This window comes from Conger conger, chromosome 9 (genome assembly GCF_963514075.1).
Source record: "Conger conger chromosome 9, fConCon1.1, whole genome shotgun sequence".
In the NCBI taxonomy this organism is placed as follows: Eukaryota; Metazoa; Chordata; class Actinopteri; order Anguilliformes; family Congridae; genus Conger; species Conger conger.
Window position 1 is genome coordinate 7,849,402 of NC_083768.1, and position 18,749 is coordinate 7,868,150.

Consider the following 18,749-nt stretch of genomic DNA (forward strand, 5'->3'; position numbering starts at 1 on the left):
AGTAAGCCACATATTTAGTAATGCCCATGCTTATTAATATCCATCAGCCATTGTTATTGGTATTGATGATTGTATTGAAATTAATTAAATGAATTGACAGAAATGGGACGCACGCTGTAGTTAGGCTCTCAAATAAATGTGCGATTTTTACTTCATATTTACGGTAAGGTATTACGTCATCAACCTGCGGAAATAGATGCTTATCACCTCCACCTTAGCTGCTAGGGACTCCTAGCAATTTAAGCCAGCCTCACGGTTCCTGATTAATAGTTCCATTCTTTATCAAGATAGCTCCAAAAAAATACTGTTTTATTCAGGCATTTGAAAGGTGGAATAAAATCGTTTGGTAAAATGACGAATTATGCTTATTTTCAAACACGGATAACCACCATTATGGAAATCATGACAAAGTCAGCGATTGCAGAAATGACCAAACTTTTTGACGACAGTTCTTCGGTTTTATTTTTGAAAATATCTCGGAGTTTACATGAGAATGAAGCGCTGAAAAAGAAACTACAGTCGCTGCGGCATGAGCTGAGGGCGCGAGAACAAAAAGAGGGAATAGCAAGAGCGCGTGAGAGTCCTGTCAACACTCGATCTGTTGGAGTTCAAGCTTTCGGTGAATATGGGGATTTATTATTATGTTATGATATCAAAATCTACTCATCTAAAAGGAGCGGCTACTTTGGGGTGGGATTATGAGGGGGGCACTGAGGCTGTCGGAATGATTCCCTACTTAATTATTCCATGTAGTAAAGTAATGTTATACACATTAATGATTAGTGTACATGTTTATTTCTCATATAAATCAGTTCTATACTTCCTATCACTTTCATGCAGTGCAAGAGCAAGACACAGAGAGAGTCTCTGGGCAGGAGTGCGGCTTCAATCTGAGAAGAGATGGAGAACCTGCAGGTGTGGAAGAGGTAGACACACCTTTAGTCATTTCACACTAGGAACCAAATACCGCTTGGTTTTCTCATTTATACACTATAAATACTGCTAAATGTTATTTAGATTTTATAGCCATTGAGTTATGACCAACTGCTGGGATACATTCAGAGTAATCTCTTGCCTCCTCTGTTACAGTCTACAGACATGGAGGTCAGGACTGAACCAGTTCTTATCAAGCAGGAGAAACTGGAAGAGGGCTTGTGTTACAGTGACCCACAGCCCACACCTGTGGAAGAGGAACAGGTAACACAGTCCACACCTGTAGCAGATGGGAAGAAACTGGACACAGAGCCCACACCTGTCGGAGACCTAGAGGAGCTGAGTGAGCAGCACAGGTGTGGACACGGTGATGAGGAGCTCAGTGGACTGGAGTTTGTGTGGAAGGCAGAGCAAGAGGAAGAGCATGTAGCCCAGAGACTCAATCAGACAGGATGTGAACCCACTGCAGGAAGACTCAACAACCTGGGGTCTGAGTATGTGATGTATGAGGGAGATGATCAGCTGTGGACTTCCTTTACCCAAGAGGACAGTGACATCTTAGAGATTGATGGGGACACTGAGAAGACGGGGGAGGCTGATGGACAGGCTGACTTTGGAAAGAAGCCGCTCATTTGCATGTACTGCAGGAAGAGTTTTGACCGCTGCAGTCGTCTCATCTCACATCTCCGAATTCACACCGGGGAGAAACCGTACAGCTGTGCACAGTGTGGGAAGTGTTTCAGTCTCAAAGGTAATCTTGTAAAACATGACCGGGTCCACAGCGGGAACAAGCCATTCAGTTGTGCTCAGTGCGGGAAGAGATTTTCCCGGGGAGCTAACCTTAGAGCGCACCAGAGGATTCATACGGGAGAGAGACCGTATCACTGCGCTCAGTGCGGGAAGAGTTTCACTCACCAGTGTAATCTTGTTGTGCATGAGAGGATACACACAAGAGTGAAACCATACAGTTTTAACTAGTGTGAGAAAAACCGTGATGAAATAGCATGTATTAATATTCCTTACATTAGACAATACAATGTATTATAGACAGTTTGCTCGCAAAATTCATGAATCGCCATGACAACAACTGTCATCAGTGTTTCCCTTCATGTGGCTTTAATAAAATAAAATTGTAGTTTTGACTTATTTGTTTTTGTTTGAGCTGAACATTGGCACACCCCCACCCAGAAGACAGAAGGCACCAGAGGCAGAAACCACGCTAGCCCTGTCATACTTGCAATCCTGCTGCTATACTGCAGTTTTTACACACATTGGATTGCACACAAAAAGTGCTGTACGCTGGGTGAACTTTTTGTCTCCACCATGTAACCTGGAGGGATTCAAATGTGTTTTTCCAATGGTTATCTTCCAACGGTCCCCATAGGCACACTCAACAGCACAGTGACATGACCTATTGCACAATTGAGTTTCTTATTGAGACATTTATAAAAAATAAAAAATAAAAATAAACAATTTGCCAATCTAGTATTGGGAGAGTCAGGAAGAAAAGTGAACATGGATGGAAGTCTGACCCAGTGGTCCTCACTCCTGAGGTCTGTTCCGCAAAGCAGGATTACTGAGTTATCCGGATAACTGCACGTAGCACAACCCAGAAGAACCCAGTAATCCTGCTTTGTGGAACAGGCCCAGGTCATGGAAGCCACAGGGCCTGGTGGTTTTCATTGTTTCTCAGAATTTGAGTAGCGCAACAGCTGATCAGTTAAAGGGCAGTTGATTACACCGTTAATTCGGGTCACCTGTGACCTGCTCCGCAAAGGCAGGACTACACAGTTAGCCAAAATAAAACACAGAGCAGCTCTTTTTACATCAGTCCATGTTCCAGATTTGGGTGGGGTCCAGGTTTTTACTCGGTGCAGTTATCTGGCTAACTCAACAATCCTGCTTTGTGCAACAGGCCCCGGGCCTCTACACTATCATTTTTGTGCAGTTTGTGCACATCAAATTGCGGGAGAAAATGCTTCTAAAATGGGAGTACTCTTGAGCCCTGTACAGGCCCCTGGTTTCTTGGGTCACAATCGGTCAGAAAGGCCAGATGACATTATGTGTTCATTATGTGTTCATTATGTGTTCATTGCAATTATGTCTTTTTCACCTCTTTATCTAGTTGCTCCACCCATCGGGAGAGGCTAAGAAAAGTGGCAAGAATAAAATAAATGAAGACAGGGAAGTGAAGAAAAATGTGAATTAGGAATGTCCTTGCTCCTTCAAATGTCAGTTCGAAGCCAGGTCGGTTACAGACGTGTTCAATCCCCAGTGTAGCCACAATAAGATCTGTGAGATCACAATAAGAGCCCTTGAGCAAGGCCCTTAACCCTGCATTGCTCCTTGGGGAGGATTGTCTCCTGTTCAGTCTAATCAACGATGCGTTGCTCTGGATAAGATCCGCCAAATGCCATTAATGTAATGTAATGTAAAGACAGGGAAAGGTGGATCCACAGGTTGATCGTTTATATGTCAGGATGCACTGATGTTTTCTTGCTCAAAGGAAAGATTGGCCGTTTCCTAACTTCTACTTCTAGCTCTGAGAAGGAACATCTAAGGCAACCCTGGTCCTGGAGAGCCACGGGGTGTGCTGGCTTTTGTTGTTACTCAGCACTTAATTGATCAATTAAAGCTGTCAATTACTCAGTTAACTGGCCTCACCTGGTTTCTTGGGTATGAATCAGTTGCTGGTCTTAAGGCAAAAACAAAAACCAGCACACCCTGCGGCTCTCCAGGACCAGGGTTGCCGACCCCTGATCTAAGGGGTTGGAATGCTCTTAAAGATGGCAGACCTCAATCGATTTCCGGGTCAGGAGCAAGGAAAGGAAAAGAGTGAAGAAAAATAAGCGATTGGAATGAGCCTTATGGCTCATCTGGAACAGGTTTTGGCCCAGCAGAGTCGTGCAAATGGGAAATTGTTAATTCATTGATGATTCAACTAATCATGGTTTATGTGGGCATTTCCCACTGCTTCTAACCAAATCACACCCCTTTACATTCATTCATTCATTCATTCATTCATTATCCTGAACAGGGTCGCGGGGGCGGGGGAGCCTATCCCAGCATACATTGGGTGAAAGGCAGGAATACACCCTGGACAGGTCGCCAGTCCATCGCAGGGCACATACACCATTAACTCACACACTCATACACTCACACACTCACACACTCACACACTCACACCTACGGGCAATTTAGACTCTCCAATCAGTCTAACCTGCATGTCTTTGGACTGTGGGAGGAACCCGGAGTACCTGGAGTACCTGGTGGGAGGAAACCCACCCAAACACGGGGAGAACATGCAAACTCCACACAGAGAGGCCCCGGCCGACCAGGATTCAAACCCAGGACCTCCTTACTGTGGGGCGGCAGTGCTACCCTCTGCACCATCCGTGCCGCCTCACCCCTTTACAATATTTAAAAATACCGAAGCATTTCCACGTAAGTCATAGAACTGAATTGAAAACGTTAGTGTTGCTTGTTGTGAATCGCTCTTTAACACTGGTCTGAAGCACTTTGTAAAACTGTTTATTATTAGGATATACATTTTATTATTACAGTTTATTATTACTACTTGGCTAGTTATTACAAGTCTATGCTTGCCCTACCCAAAGACGAATATGCTGCATTCAATCACTATTTTATAACCAGGATGATCCAAAATACAGACTGGCCCAAAAGGAGCAACAGCTAAATAGTTCTGCAGATTTTTCCTGGAAATTATGTCATGGTCTCCAAGGTCACTGGGATTTTTTTTCTCAGATTTTCCTGGAAAACGCCTCAATAGGCCACAAAAGTATTAATGTCCATATTTTATTCATATCCATCAATAATCGTTGTTATCGTCGTTTATTCTACCGGAATTAATCGATTCATTTACATTGATGACGTGGGCTCCCAGCAGTAAGCAATTGGCTCTGTCAATGTCTTTTTGCAATTTTTGCGTAGTATTTACGGTAAATTATTACGTCATCAACATGCGGAAATAAGTCGTCTTCACCCATAACTAGCTAAAGCTGCTAGCGTCTCAGCTACCGAAGCCAACCACGGCTCCTGATTGATAGTCCAATTATTCATCTACGCAGCTACGAAAAAAATAAATGCTGTTTTATTAAGGCATTTGAAGGGTGGCGTAGAATTGTTGGTAAAATGACGAATTATACGAATTTTCAAACACAGATAACCACTATTATGGAACTCATGGCCAAGACAGCAATAGCAGATATTACGAAACTTTTTGACGACAGTTTCTCAGTTTTATGTTTGGAAATATCTCGGAGTTTACAGGAGAATGAAGCGCTGAAAAACAAGCTACAGTTGGTGCAGCATGAGCGGAGGACTATGCGGAAAGAGGAAATGGCACGAGCTCGTGAGAGTCCTGTCAACACACGATCTGTTGGAGTTCAAGTTATCGGTGAATATGAGAATTTGTGGTTAAGGAATCACACATATTTGCAAATATGGTCGTTTGAAATATTGACACGCAGACAGCATTATATGGTTTCTTTCCTTTAGGTAATGTTGTTACCTAAAAATGTGTTCAATGAGCTTGAATTTAGCATTTAAGGCCAAATTACAGTTTTGCCTGCGCTCTAACACCTTTACAGTATGGAGCTAGATTACGGTCAAAAGTTTCATGAATTGAAGAGGAAATGAAAGATATTCACGAACGTTGTATGAAACTTACGATTTTAACGTAGTTTTTTTGGCCTGAGTTGGGGTTGTCTGAATGATTCTCTACTAACTTGGTCCAGGCATTAAAGTAATATTATACACATGTTTACTGTGCATATTTATTCTCACATTTATTTATCTATCATCATTTCATGCAGTGGAAGAGCAGCACAGAGAGAGAGTCTTTGGGCCGGAGTGCGGCTTCGGTCGGAGAAGAGATGGAGAACCTGCAGGTGTGGAAGAGGTAGACACACCTTTATAGTTATTTTTCACTCGGAACCAGATATCACACTTTGCAAATTGTTCCTCTGAGGTTGCTCTGTACATTTATAGATGATAATGTGCTACACCAGCGATGTGATTGTAAAATAAACGTGTGATGTGGTCTACAAATACCATAAAACAAGCATTACGCAGTGTTCACAGCTTGATATCACTGCTAATATTAAAGCTCAGTGGTGCTGTATCAGGCTCAATTTCATTCTGTCCTGCTCCGGTTTCCAAGTCCATCAAGCTATAAACTATAAACTGCTGAACGTTGTTTTATTTAATACACATTCAGTTCTCACCAACTGCTGGGCTCCTCTGTTGCAGTCTGCAAACATGGACAAAGTCAGGACTGAGCCAGTTCTCATCAAGCAGGAGAGACTGGAAGAGGGTTTGCGATACAGTGACCGACAGCCCACACCTGTAGAAGAGGAACAGGTAACACAGCCCACACCTGTAGGAGATGTGAAGAAACCGGACACAGAGCCCACACCTGTAGGAGACCCAGAGGAGCTGAGTGAGCAGCACAGGTGTGGACACGGTGATGAGGAGCTCAGTGGACTGGAGTTTGTGGTGAAGGCAGAGCAAGAGGAAGAGCATGTAGCCCAGAGACTCAATCAGACAGGATGTGAACCCAGTGCAGGAAGACTCAACAACCTGGGCTCTGAGTATGTAATGTATGAGAGAGACAGTCAGCTATGGACTTCCTTTACCCAAGAGGACAGTGACATAGAGACTGATGATCCAGTTTGTTCTAATGCTTTAGAGCAATACTCACAGAATATGTCAATTCACACACAGCTACAAGATGCTCCTGCCACCATGGAAGTCTCTGGAAACACACTGTCCTCTTTTGGGGCTTCATATGTTGAGGAGTTTGATCAGATGGGTGAGAAGCCGTCTGCTTGCAGTGAGGAGCTCAGATCAGAGGCCATTCACACACAGCAGGGTCAGTACAGAGAGAGACTTGTGCACACAGTGGAGAGAGAGAATCAGACATTACTGCCCCAGCAGCAGCAACATGGACCCTCAGTAAAACACACGAGAGGCAGTGAGAGCCCAGCCCAGCCACACTCAGGCTCTCAGTATGAGACCAGCTCTACTCTGAGTACCAGGGTTTTCAACACTGGGAAGAAGGGCAAGCCTAATGGACCAGCTGACTTTGGAAAGAAACCATTAATTTGCACGTACTGTGGGAAGAGTTTTGATCGATATAGTCATCTCACCTCACATAACCGAATTCACACTGGGGAGAAACCATACAGCTGTACGCAGTGTGGGAAGTGCTTCAGTCACAAAGGTAATCTTGTGCAACATGAGAGGCTTCACAGCGGATATAAACCATTTGGTTGCGCGCAGTGTGGGAAGAGCTTTGCTCGGGGGGCTAACCTTAGAGCACATCACAGAAGTCATACAGGAGAGAGGCCCTATCACTGCACCCTGTGTGGGAAGAGTTTTGCTCGCCAGCGTACTCTTGTTGCGCACCAGTGGATTCACACAGGAGCGAAACCGTACAACTGTAACTAATGTGGGGGGGGAAAAAGGCCCTTCAAACTCATAAAATTTCACCGTTGAAATATACGACTTTGATTGAATACGGTGTGTAGTCTGTATGCTAGCAGTGTATTTCAGTTAAAAGGACATTTGGCTCACAAAATGAACGGAAACGTTCGACAACATCAAGCATGAGTGTTTCCCGTCATGTGGCTTCAATAAAATGATAATGTTTTAATTTCGAGTGTAGATCTGGCTTTGTTATTTGACCAACAGCAAACCTCCTCCCAGAACACAGCAGGCACAAGAGGCAGAAACCATGCTAACCCTGTCATACTTGCAATCCTGCTGCTACACTGCAGTTTTGACACATTGAATTGCACAATAAAATGTTCCAAGTGTATCATACAGTGCTGTCTGTAAGTATTTGGACTGTCACACATTTTTTGTTGTTTTGGCACAAGAACAGCGACACAATTTTTGTACTCCAGCACATTGGATTTAAATTACATTGCATTGTTACATTACATTTGACTGAAGCTTTTATCCAAAGCGACTTACAGTTAATTAGACTAAGCAGGAGACAATCCTCCCCTGGAGCAATGCAGGGTTAAGGGCCTTGCTCAAGGGCCCAACGGCTGTGCGGATGTTATTGCGGCTCCACCGGGATTAGAACCACCGACCTTGCATGTCCCAGTCATTTACCTTAACCACTACGCTATTTTAGGGGACCATAAATCATTGGGTGGGGGAGGGTTTAATTGCATTATCTTGGTGTCAAATTTACTGTAATACTTGGTTGAAAGTCCTTTGCATTTAATGACATCAGGTGCTGGGCATTTTCCCTGGCGATGACCTGCCAGCAATCTACACTTCCTGTTTTATTTTTGTGGGGATTTTTGCCTTCATTCTTGCATTCAGCAAGTGAAACGCATGGTCAATTAGATTTAGGTCTGGAAATTGACTTGACCAGTCAAGAACATTCCAGTTTGTGGCCCTTAAAAACATGGTTGCTTTGAAGTGACTAAGTGGAAATCTAATTCAAATTACATTGTATGGCGTTATTATCGTATGCACTAAGAAAATCAGCAACAGTTGAGAAATCAACTGCATTGCAATTTCACTTTATTTCAGTCGAGACATTTCCATCTGTTCCTGCGTGGGGATTAAATGAGTGGAGTTCAATTTATTACCAGACACTGAGCTATTGTGTCCAGATCATGTTTGACAATCAATGTTTTCGTCCCATTGCATATCTCCTCCCATAGTTTCATGAGATTTCTGTTGAGAGTTTTTTTATAGAGGGATTTGTAGCTAGAGCTATGTGGTAGCACAGTGGCGTTGTGGATAACACCATCATCTCACAACAAGAACATCCTGAATTTGAATCTGGACAGAGGCCTCTGTGTGGATTTAGCTGTTTTTACAGTGGAACCTGCACTAAACTGGGCTAATTTAATTGTGTCAAAACGTCTCTCAGTCCCAGATTTACAGACCTCTAAACGTCTAGATTCCTTCTTTTGTTCACTGGGAAGCCTAGGGCTCCATCAAATTCATTGTCATTTTTACTCAGTATTTACGGTAAATTGTTACGCCATCAACCTGCGTCTTTACCTGCAATTTAGGTGCTAGCGCCACAGGCAGCGAGCGAAGCCAGCTCCGGCTCTCGATTTATAGTTCCATTCTTCAATAGAATTGCTGTTTTTTAAGGCATTTAAATGGTGGAGTAAAATCGTTTGATAAAATGACGAATTATGCTCATTTTCAAACACAGATAACCACCATTATGGAAATAGTGACAAAATCAGCGATATCAGAAATTACTAAACTGTTTGACGACAGTTCCTCAGTTTTGTGTTTTGAAATATCGAGGAGTTTACATGAGAATGAAGCGCTGAAAAAGGAACTACAGTTGCTGCACCATGAGCTGAGGACAGCGCGACGGCAGAGAGAGGGAATAGCAAGAGCGCGTGAGAGTCCTGTCAACACTCGATCTGTAGGAGTTCAGGTTTTAACGGAAAATGAGGATGTGTTGTTACCGAATGATATTTGTGAAGGTATTTACTTTTCATATATTGACATGGAGAAAACATGATGTGGTTTCGGCCCTTTTGCAATTTGTCTGAATAATTCCCTACTGACTTGGTCCATGTTGTAAAGTAATATAATACACTTGATGTACATTGGTGTTGTAGTTAATGTAATAACACTACATTCAATCATTCCATGCAGTGGAAGAGCAGCACAGAGAGAGAGTTTTTGGGCAGGAGTGCAGCTTCAGCCTGAGAAGAGATGGAGAACCTGCAGGTGTGGAAGAGGTAGACACACCTTTACAGTAATTTCTCGCTAGGAACCAGATGTCACACTATGCTAACTGTTACCTTTGTGTAAAGTTTTAATTGAATGAGTTTGTTCTGTACATTTCACTTTATAGATGATAATGTGCCACACCAGTGATGTGGTAGAATACACATTTGTGAGGCTGACTATAATACCTGCATCATGCAATGTCCACAGCTTCATGTGTCTGTTAATATTAATATGAACTTATGGTCGATTACAGGTTCAGTTTCATTCTGTAATGTATTCGTTTCTCAGTCTCAGTCTAAATACTATAAACACTGCTAAGTGTTATTTTATTTCATAGACATTCAGTGATCACCAACTGCTGTGTTACTCTGTTACAGTCTGCAAACAAGGAGAAGGTCAGGACTGAACCAGTTCTTATCAAGCAGGAGAAATTGGAAGAGGACTTGTGTTACAGTGACCCACAGCCCACACCTGTAGAAGAGGAACAGGTAATACAGCCCACACCTGTAGGAGATGTGAAGAAACCGGACACAGAGCCCACACCTGTAGGAGACCCAGAGGAGCTGAGTGAGCAGCACAGGTGTGGACACGGTGATGAGGAGCTCAGTGGACTGGAGTTTGTGGTGAAGGCAGAGCAAGAGGAAGAGCATGTAGCCCAGAGACTCAATCAGACAGGATGTGAACCCAGTGCAGGAAGACTCAACAATCTGGGCTCTGAGTATGTAATGTATGAGAGAGACAGTCAGCTGTGGACTTCTTTTACCCAAGGGGACAGTGATGTAGAGACTGAGGATCCAGTTTGTTCTAACACTACAGAAAATTTCTCACAGAATCTATCAATTCACACACAGCTACAACATGCTCCGGCCACCATGGAAGTCTCTGGAAACACACTGCCCTCTTTTGGGGCTTCATATGTTGAGGAGTTTGATCAGATTGGTGAGAATCAGACATTACTGCCCCAGCAGCAGCAACATGGACCCTCAGTAAAACACACGAGAGGCAGTGAGAGCCCAGCCCAGCCACACTCAGGCTCTCAGTATGAGACCAGCTCTACTCTGAGTACCAGGGTTTTCAACACTGGGAAGAAGGGCAAGACTTATGGACAAGCTCACTTTGGAAAGAAACCATTCATTTGCACATATTGTGGGAGGAGTTTTGATCGCTGTAGTCATCTCATCACACATCACCGAATTCACACAGGAGAGAAACCGTACTGCTGTACGCAGTGCGGGAAGAATTTCAATCGCAAAGGTAATCTTGTACAACACGAGAGGGTTCACAGCGGAAATAAGCCGTTTGGTTGCACACAGTGTGGGAAGAGATTCACTCGAGGAGCTACCCTTCGAGCGCACCACAGATGTCACACAGGAGAGAGACCGTATCACTGCACCCTGTGTGGGAAGAGTTTCTCTCACCAGAGTAATCTTGTTGCGCATGAGAGGATTCACACAGGAGTGAAGCCATACAGTTGTAACTAGTGTGAGAATACTTTTCTTTCAAAGGTCCTTCAAACCCAGAAGACTTCACTGTTGAAGTAAAGTTCTGATTGAAATGGTATATATATATTAGTGATCTGTATATTAGCAATATACACTCACTGAGCACTTTATTAGGAACACCTGTACCCCTACTTATTTATGTGATTATCTAATCAGCCAATAGCAGTGCAATGCATACAATCATGCAGATACGGGTCAGGAGCTTCAGTTAATATTCACATCAACCATCAGAATGAAGAAAAAAAATTATCTAAGTGACTTTGAATGTGCAATGATTGTTGGTGCCAGACAGGGTGGTCTGAGTATCTCAGAAACGGCTGCTTTCCGGGGACTTTCATGGACAACAGTCAAGAGTTTGCAGAGAATGGTGCGAAAAACATCCAGTGAGCAGCAGTTCTGCGGGCAGAAACGCCTTGTTAATGAGAGAGTTCAGTGGAGAAGGGCCAGACTGGTCAAAGCTGACAGGAAGGTGACAGTAATGCAAATAACCACACATTACAACAGTTGTATGCAGAAGAGCATGAAGAGCATCTGAACACACAACCCGTCAAACCTCTAAGTAGATAGGCTACAGCAGCTGAAGATTTCCTCAGTCTAAATAATCAGTCTAATGAATAGCTATTAAAGTGCTGACTGAGTGTATTCGGGTTAAAAAGACAATTTCTTCAGAAACATCATGAAATGTGACCATATCACACTCAAGTGTTACCCTTCATGTGACTTTCATAATATATAAATTGTTTTAATCTAAAATTGTAGTTTTGACTTCTTTTTTGTTTGAGCTGAACATCAGCACTCCCCCACCCAGAAGATGGAAGGCACCAGAGGCAGAAACCATGCTAGCCCTGTCATACTTGCAATCCTGCTGCTATACTGCAGTTTTGATACATTGAATTGCACAATAAAAGGTTCCATGTGTGTTATATGATCTGACAAGGACACATTTTGGGGTAACAGGAGGTATTGTACTTTACTACTAATTACTACAAGTATGTGCTTGTCCTACAGAACGACCAATGCTGCATTTTATTACTGGGACGATCCAAGATACAGACTGGCTACAGTGGAGCAACGGCTAAATGGTTCTGCTGATTTTTCCTGGAAATCGTGGTATCCAAGATCACAAGGATTTTTCCGCCCAAATTTTCCTGGAATATTTTCAATTGGCTGCATATTTATTATTAATGTTTATTAATGTTCATATTCATTTCCATTAGTCATTGTAGTTGTTGATTTTGCTGGAATTAAATAAACGCATTAACACAAATTATACACACATCGCACGAAGCGGTGAGCTCCGTCAATTGTTTAGCGATTTTTACTCCGTATATACGGTAAAATGTTACGTCATCAACCTGCGACAATGAATGGTCATGGTCTTCACCCACAACAAAGCTGTTCGCTTTTCAGGCAGCGAGCAAAGCCAGCCCCGGCCCCTGATCGATAGTTCCAGTCATCTCGGCAGAGACGGAAAAAAATTAATGCTGTTTTATTCAGTTATTTAACAAATGGATTAAACTTGCTCGGTAAAATGACGGATTATACTAATTTTCAAACACAGATAACCACTATTATGGAAATCATGACAAAGACAGCGATAGCAGAAATTACCAAACTTTTTGATGACAGTTCCTCCGTTTTGTGTTTGACAATATCTCGGAGTTTAAATGAGAATGAAGCGCTGAAAAACAAGCTACAGATACTGCAGCATGAGCGGAGGACTATGCAGAAAGAGGAAATGGCACGAGCTCGTGAGAGTCCTGTCAAAACTAGATCCGTTGGAGTGCAAGTTTTCGGTGAACGTGAGTATATTATGTTTTGATATTTGTGAAAGTATTTGCCTTGTAAATATTAACATGCAGAAAGTTTATTTTCTGCGTGTGCTTTGGGGGAATATATTTTGTATGACGGCTATTTCCTCTTCAGTCACTCTTCCTTAAATTTAGCATTTAGAATTAGGGCCAAATATCACATTAGTCATTTAGCGGCCGTTCTCATTCAGAACACCTTACAATATGTGAAAAACAGACCTAACCATGAGAAAAAACATAATCTGGAGGGAGGGGCTTTTTTGGGGTGTGTTTGGAAGGGGGGCACTTCCAATGAATGATACCTTTGGTCCATGTAGTAAAGTAATATTATACACATGATTACTGTTTATTTATCATATAAATCAATTGTATGTGTGTCCAATCACCCTGTCATGCAGTGGAAGAGCAGCAGAGAGAGAGAGTCTTTGGGCAGGAGCGCAACTGCAGTCTGAGAAGAGATGGAGAACCTGCAGGTGTGGAAGAGGTAGACACCTTTATAGTTATTTTACAACACACTAATCAAACTGTTACTATTGTGCAAAGTTTTAATTTTCAGGGGTTGTACATTTAAGTTGATAGATGTTAATCTGCTACACCGGTGATGTGATCTACAGATAAAACATGCATTATGCAATATTCACAGCTCCATATGACTGTTAATATGAAAGCTCAGCGTGTGGTCCATTAACAGGTTTAGTTTCATTCTGTCCTGTTTTGGTTTCTCTGTCTGCACCCATGCCTAAATACTTTTAAATATCATCTCATATGGCTTTAGTTATCACCAACTGCTAGGGTTCAATCAGAGTAATCTATTGTCTCCTCTGTTACAGTCTGCAAACATGGAGGTCAGGGCTGAACCAGTTCTTATCAAGCAGGAGAGACAGGACTTGTGTTACAGTGACCCACTGACCACACCTGTGGAAGAGGAACAGGTAACACAGCCCACACCTGTAGGAGATGTGAAGAAACCGGACACAGAGCCCACACCTGTAGGAGACCCAGAGGAGCTGAGTGAGAAGCACAGGTGTGGACACGGTGATGAGGAGCTCAGTGGACTGGAGTTTGTGGTGAAGGCAGAGCAAGAGGAAGAGCATGTAGCCCAGAGACTCAATCAGACAGGATGTGAACCCAGTGCAGGAAGACTCAACAATCTGGGCTCTGAGTATGTAATGTATGAGAGAGACAGTCAGTTTTGGACTTCCTTTACGCAGGGGGACAGTGACATAGAGACTGATGATCCAGTTTGTTCTATTGCTATAGAACATTGCTCACAGAATCTGTCAATTCACACACAGCTACAAGATGCTCCTGCCACCATGGAAGTCTCTGGAAACACACTGTCCTCTTTTGGGCCTTCATATTTTACAGAGTTTGATCAGATGGGTGAGAAGCCGTCTGCTTTCAGTGAGGAGCTCAGATCAGAGGCCATTCACACACAGCAGGGTCAGTACAGAGAGAGACTTGTGCACACAGTGGAGAGAGAGAATCAGACATTACTGCCCCAGCAGCAGCAACATGGACCCTCAGTAAAACACATGAGAGGCAGTGAGAGTCCAGCCTCAGGCTCTCAGTACAAGACCAGCTCTACTCTGAGTACCACTGTTTCCATTACTGGGAAGAAGGGCAAGACTAATGGACAAGCTGACTTTGGAAAGAAACTGTTCATTTGCACATATTGCGGGAAAAGTTTCGACCGCTGTAGTTATCTCACCTCGCATCACCGAATTCACACAGGAGAGAAACCGTACCGCTGCACGCAGTGTGGGAAGCGTTTCAATCACAAAGGTAATCTTGTGCAACATGAGAGGGTTCACAGCGGAAATAAGCCGTTTGGTTGCACACAGTGTGGGAAGAGATTCACTCGAGGAGCTACCCTCCGAGCGCACCACAGATGTCACACAGGAGAGAGACCGTATCACTGCACCCTGTGTGGGAAGAGTTTCTCTCACCAGAGTAATCTTGTTGCGCATGAGCGGATTCACACAGGAGCGAAGCCGTACAGTTGTAACTAGTGTGAGAATACTTTTCTTTCAAACTCATCAGATTTCACTGTTGAAATGAACCGTTTTGATTGAGATGTTATCTGTGTTATTAGTCTGTATGTTTGCGATATATTGAATGACCACATCACACATGAGTGCTACCCTTCATGTGGCTTTCATAATATATAAATTGTTTTAATCTAAAATTGTAGTTTTGACTTCTTTTTTTTGTTTGAGCTGAACATCAGCACACCCCCACCCAGAAGACAGAAGGCACCAGAGGCAGAAACCACGCTAGCCCTGTCATACTTGCAATCCTGCTGCTATATTGCAGTTTTTACACACATTGAATTGCACAGTAAAGTGTCTTATATGATCTGACATCCACACATTTTGGGGTAACATAGGAGGTATTGTACCATGCTACTAGTTACTACAAGTATGTGCTTGTCCTACACAAAGGCCAATGCTGCATTTTATTACTGGGATGATCCAAGATACAGACTGGCTAAAGTGTACAGTAACAGCTAAATGTTTCTGCTGATTTTTCCTGGAAATTGTGGTCTCCAAGATCACTGGGATCCCCTCAAATTTTCCTGGAAATGTTTCAATAAGCCACATATTTATTAATGTTCATATTTATTTCCATTAGTCATTGCCATTGTTGATTTTGCTGGAATTAAATAAACGCATTAACACAAATTATACGCACTTCGCATTAAGCAGTGTGCTCTGTCAATTGTTTAGCTATTTTTACTCGGTATTTACGGTAAAACATTACGTCATCAACCTGCGAAAATGGTCGTGGTCTTCACCTACAACAAAGCTGCTCGCTTCTCAGCCAACAAGCAAAGCCAGCCACGGATCCTCGTTGGTCGTTCCAATTGTATAGGCAGATACCAAAAAAAAAAGAATTGCTGTTTTATTTTGTTATTTAAGAGCTTGATTAAAATTGCTCGGTAATATGACGAATTATACTCATTTTCAAACACAGATAACCACTGTTATGGAAATCATGACAAAGACAGCGATCGCAGAAATTACCAAACTTTTTGACGACAGTTCCTCAGTTTTGTATTTGAAAATATCTAGCAGTTTAGATGAGAATGAAGCGCTGAAAAATAAACTAAATTTGCTGCAGCACGAGCTGACGACGGCGCGGAAAGGGGCAATGGAACGAGCTCGTGAGAGTCCTGTCAAAACTCGATCTGTGGGAGTTCAAGTTTTCGGTGAATGTGAGTGCGGCATATTTTGTTACGTAATGATGTTTGTGAGTGTATTTGCCTTAAGAATATTAATATGGAGAAAGCATGATGTGGTTTATTTTCTGCGTGTGCTTTGGGGAAATATTTTGTGTATATTAATAGACACAGCAACCTGGCCAAAAACATTCCTAGACCAACAAGTAAAGATGCAACTTCACTATATAGCGCTAGTGCAAGTTAACTAGCCATATGGTAACTAAAAATCAAAACAACAGCTGTAAACGCACACAGACTGCATCGATTAATAAGAGAAACCTAAATACAAAACACAAAACCATAATCTAATGATTTTGGGGTGGGTTGGAAAGGGGACACTGAGGCTGTCTGAATGATTCCCTCCTAACTTGGTCCACGTAGTAAAGTAATATTATACACATGATTACTGTGCATATTTATTTATCATATACATCAATTGTATGTGTGTCCAATTGTCCTGTCATGCAGTGGAAGAGCAGCACAGAAAGAGAGTATTTGGTCAGGAGTGCAGCTTCATTCTGAGAAGAGATGGAGAACCTGCAGGTGTGGAAGAGGTAGACACCTTTACAGTCATTTCACACTAGGAATCGATTCCGATATCACACTAATCAAACTGTTACTATTGTGCAAAGTTCTAATTTTCAGGGGTTGTACATTTAAGTTAATAGGTGTTAATCTGCTACACCGGTGATGTGATCTACAGATAAAACATGCATTATGCAATATTCACAGCTCCATATGACTGTTAATATGAAAGCTGCATTAACAGGTTTAGTTTCATTCTGTCCTGTTTTGGTTTCTCTGTCTGCACCCATGCCTAAATACTTTTAAATATCATCTCATATGGATTTAGTTATCACCAACTGCTAGGGTTCAATCAGAGTAATCTATTGTCTCCTCTGTTACAGTCTGCAAACATGGAGGTCAGGGCTGAACCAGTTCTTATCAAGCAGGAGAGACAGGACTTGTGTTACAGTGACCCACTGACCACACCTGTGGAAGAGGAACAGGTAACACAGCCCACACCTGTAGGAGATGTGAAGAAACCGGACACAGAGCCCACACCTGTAGGAGACCCAGAGGAGCTGAGTGAGCAGCACAGGTGTGGACACGGTGATGAGGAGCTCAGTGGACTGGAGTTTGTGGTGAAGGCAGAGCAAGAGGAAGAGCATGTAGCCCAGAGACTCAATCAGACAGGATGTGAACCCAGTGCAGGAAGACTCAACAATCTGGGCTCTGAGTATGTAATGTATGAGAGAGACAGTCAGTTTTGGACTTCCTTTACACAGGGGGACAGTGACATAGAGACTGATGATCCAGTTTGTTCTACCGCTATAGAACATTGCTCACAGAATCTGTCAATTCACACACAGCTACAACATGCTCCTACCACCATGGAAGTCTCTGGAAACACACTGTCCTCTTTTGGGCCTTCGTATTTTACAGAGTTTGATCAGATGGGTGAGAAGCCGTCTGCTTGCAGTGAGGAGCTCAGATCAGAGGCCATTCACACACAGCAGGGTCAGTACAGAGAGAGACTTGTGCACACAGTGGAGAGAGAGAATCAGACATTACTGCCCCAGCAGCAGCAACATGGACCCTCAGTAAAACACATGAGAGGCAGTGAGAGCCCAGCCCAGCCACACTCAGGCTCTCAGTATGAGACCAGCTCTACTCTGAGTACCTGTGCTTTCAACACTGGGAAGGTGGGAAGTCTGGTAAAGAAGTCTGGTATGAGAGAGAAACTGTTAATTTGTGCACACTGTGGAAAGACTTTTGATCACTCCAGTCAATTTAAAATACACCAGAGAATTCACACCGGGGAGAAACCGTACAGCTGTACTCACTGTGGAAAGAGATTCAGTCTGAGGTGCAATCTTATCACACATCAGCGAATTCACACTGGGGAGAAACCGTTCCGTTGCGCACATTGTGGGATGTGTTTTGCCCAGCAGTCTAGTCTCACAACGCACCAGCGAATACATACAGGGGAAAAACCATTTATTTGTGGCCAGTGTGGGAAGAGTTTCGCTCAGTCAAGTAGCCTTCGAACACACCAGAGAGTTCATAGTAGAAATTGACATGTCCATTCCGGGGGGGGGGGGGGGTGATGTTTCCATATAAATGTCAGATTAGTTGAACTGTGGAGTAAGGAGCAAACGGGAGCAAACAGGAGCAAACAATAATTACAATATTTTTCACATCTTCAACATTTTGAGTTTCTCAGTAATCATCTTGTTTATTTTTTTAAAGTATTTTTGGCATTGCCAGCCAGGGGTGTGGATACTTCTGGAGCCCACTGTATAATAAGAAGAATCATTGTCTGATTTGACTTGATACAATTCGCCAACAAATTTGTTTGTATTCACAGTGATGTTTCTTTGGCAAAATTAGCTGCCAAAACTCTATTGTGGAATTATCTGTCATTTATGAAATCCAGTTTATTTTAAGTAGTACAATCTTACCCCAACTGACTCCAGGTGTCATTTTAAGTAGTCTTTGGCCTCAATACAGTGTAATTTCGTTTAATAG

At 42.8% G+C, this 18,749-nt stretch overlaps 4 protein-coding genes across 11 annotated transcripts; all 4 read left to right on the plus strand.

Annotated features, from left to right (window-relative positions):
- Window positions 1–202: 202 nt before the first annotated feature.
- Window positions 203–7,609, plus strand: LOC133136978 (zinc finger protein 180-like). Of its 4 annotated transcripts, none has more exons than XM_061254901.1 (3): window positions 203–619; window positions 841–926; window positions 6,205–7,609. In XM_061254901.1, exons 1-3 carry the CDS (start codon window positions 352–354, stop codon window positions 7,402–7,404), a joined length of 1,554 nt encoding a protein of 517 aa, XP_061110885.1. In that variant the 5' UTR covers window positions 203–351; the 3' UTR covers window positions 7,405–7,609. The 4 variants fall into 4 exon arrangements, with proteins under 4 accessions (XP_061110885.1, XP_061110887.1, XP_061110888.1 ...); XM_061254903.1 differs by lacking the exon at window positions 6,205–7,609 and adding an exon at window positions 1,090–1,913; XM_061254904.1 differs by lacking the exon at window positions 6,205–7,609 and adding an exon at window positions 1,090–1,913 and having other exon boundaries at window positions 841–915.
- A 1,393-nt stretch (window positions 7,610–9,002) lies between these two features.
- Window positions 9,003–12,299, plus strand: LOC133136986 (zinc finger protein 629-like). 3 transcript variants are annotated; one of them, XM_061254919.1, is made up of 4 exons: window positions 9,003–9,428; window positions 9,604–9,689; window positions 10,059–10,935; window positions 12,192–12,299. In XM_061254919.1, exons 1-4 carry the CDS (start codon window positions 9,116–9,118, stop codon window positions 12,260–12,262), a joined length of 1,347 nt encoding a protein of 448 aa, XP_061110903.1. In that variant the 5' UTR covers window positions 9,003–9,115; the 3' UTR covers window positions 12,263–12,299. The 3 variants fall into 3 exon arrangements, with proteins under 3 accessions (XP_061110903.1, XP_061110902.1, XP_061110904.1); XM_061254918.1 differs by lacking the exon at window positions 12,192–12,299 and having other exon boundaries at window positions 10,059–12,122; XM_061254920.1 differs by lacking the exon at window positions 12,192–12,299 and having other exon boundaries at window positions 9,604–9,678; window positions 10,059–12,122.
- A 258-nt stretch (window positions 12,300–12,557) lies between these two features.
- Window positions 12,558–15,182, plus strand: LOC133136981 (zinc finger protein 184-like). 2 transcript variants are annotated; one of them, XM_061254907.1, is made up of 3 exons: window positions 12,558–12,985; window positions 13,393–13,478; window positions 13,825–15,182. In XM_061254907.1, exons 1-3 carry the CDS (start codon window positions 12,715–12,717, stop codon window positions 15,004–15,006), a joined length of 1,539 nt encoding a protein of 512 aa, XP_061110891.1. In that variant the 5' UTR covers window positions 12,558–12,714; the 3' UTR covers window positions 15,007–15,182. The 2 variants fall into 2 exon arrangements, with proteins under 2 accessions (XP_061110891.1, XP_061110892.1); XM_061254908.1 differs by having other exon boundaries at window positions 13,393–13,467.
- Window positions 15,183–15,803: 621 nt separating this feature from the next.
- Window positions 15,804–18,311, plus strand: LOC133136983 (zinc finger protein 664-like). 2 transcript variants are annotated; one of them, XM_061254911.1, is made up of 3 exons: window positions 15,804–16,211; window positions 16,686–16,771; window positions 17,126–18,311. In XM_061254911.1, the coding sequence occupies exons 1-3, from the start codon at window positions 15,941–15,943 to the stop codon at window positions 18,296–18,298; spliced, it is 1,530 nt and encodes a 509-aa protein (XP_061110895.1). In that variant the 5' UTR covers window positions 15,804–15,940; the 3' UTR covers window positions 18,299–18,311. The 2 variants fall into 2 exon arrangements, with proteins under 2 accessions (XP_061110895.1, XP_061110896.1); XM_061254912.1 differs by having other exon boundaries at window positions 16,686–16,760.
- Window positions 18,312–18,749: the final 438 nt, after the last annotated feature.

Bases quoted from the DNA above. Each gene is read 5' to 3' on its own strand.
- LOC133136978 (XM_061254901.1), top strand. From the start codon at position 352: ATGACGAATTATGCTTATTTTCAAACACGGATAACCACCATTATGGAA. The intron at 620-840 runs GTGAATATGGGG...ACTTTCATGCAG, and splicing joins TGTTGGAGTTCAAGCTTTCG to TGCAAGAGCAAGACACAGAG. The intron at 927-6,204 runs GTAGACACACCT...CCTCTGTTGCAG, and splicing joins AACCTGCAGGTGTGGAAGAG to TCTGCAAACATGGACAAAGT.
- LOC133136986 (XM_061254918.1), top strand. From the start codon at position 9,116: ATGACGAATTATGCTCATTTTCAAACACAGATAACCACCATTATGGAA. The intron at 9,429-9,603 runs GTATTTACTTTT...CATTCCATGCAG, and splicing joins ACCGAATGATATTTGTGAAG to TGGAAGAGCAGCACAGAGAG. The intron at 9,690-10,058 runs GTAGACACACCT...ACTCTGTTACAG, and splicing joins AACCTGCAGGTGTGGAAGAG to TCTGCAAACAAGGAGAAGGT.
- LOC133136981 (XM_061254907.1), top strand. From the start codon at position 12,715: ATGACGGATTATACTAATTTTCAAACACAGATAACCACTATTATGGAA. The intron at 12,986-13,392 runs GTGAGTATATTA...CCTGTCATGCAG, and splicing joins AGTGCAAGTTTTCGGTGAAC to TGGAAGAGCAGCAGAGAGAG. The intron at 13,479-13,824 runs GTAGACACCTTT...CCTCTGTTACAG, and splicing joins AACCTGCAGGTGTGGAAGAG to TCTGCAAACATGGAGGTCAG.
- LOC133136983 (XM_061254911.1), top strand. From the start codon at position 15,941: ATGACGAATTATACTCATTTTCAAACACAGATAACCACTGTTATGGAA. The intron at 16,212-16,685 runs GTGAGTGCGGCA...CCTGTCATGCAG, and splicing joins AGTTCAAGTTTTCGGTGAAT to TGGAAGAGCAGCACAGAAAG. The intron at 16,772-17,125 runs GTAGACACCTTT...CCTCTGTTACAG, and splicing joins AACCTGCAGGTGTGGAAGAG to TCTGCAAACATGGAGGTCAG.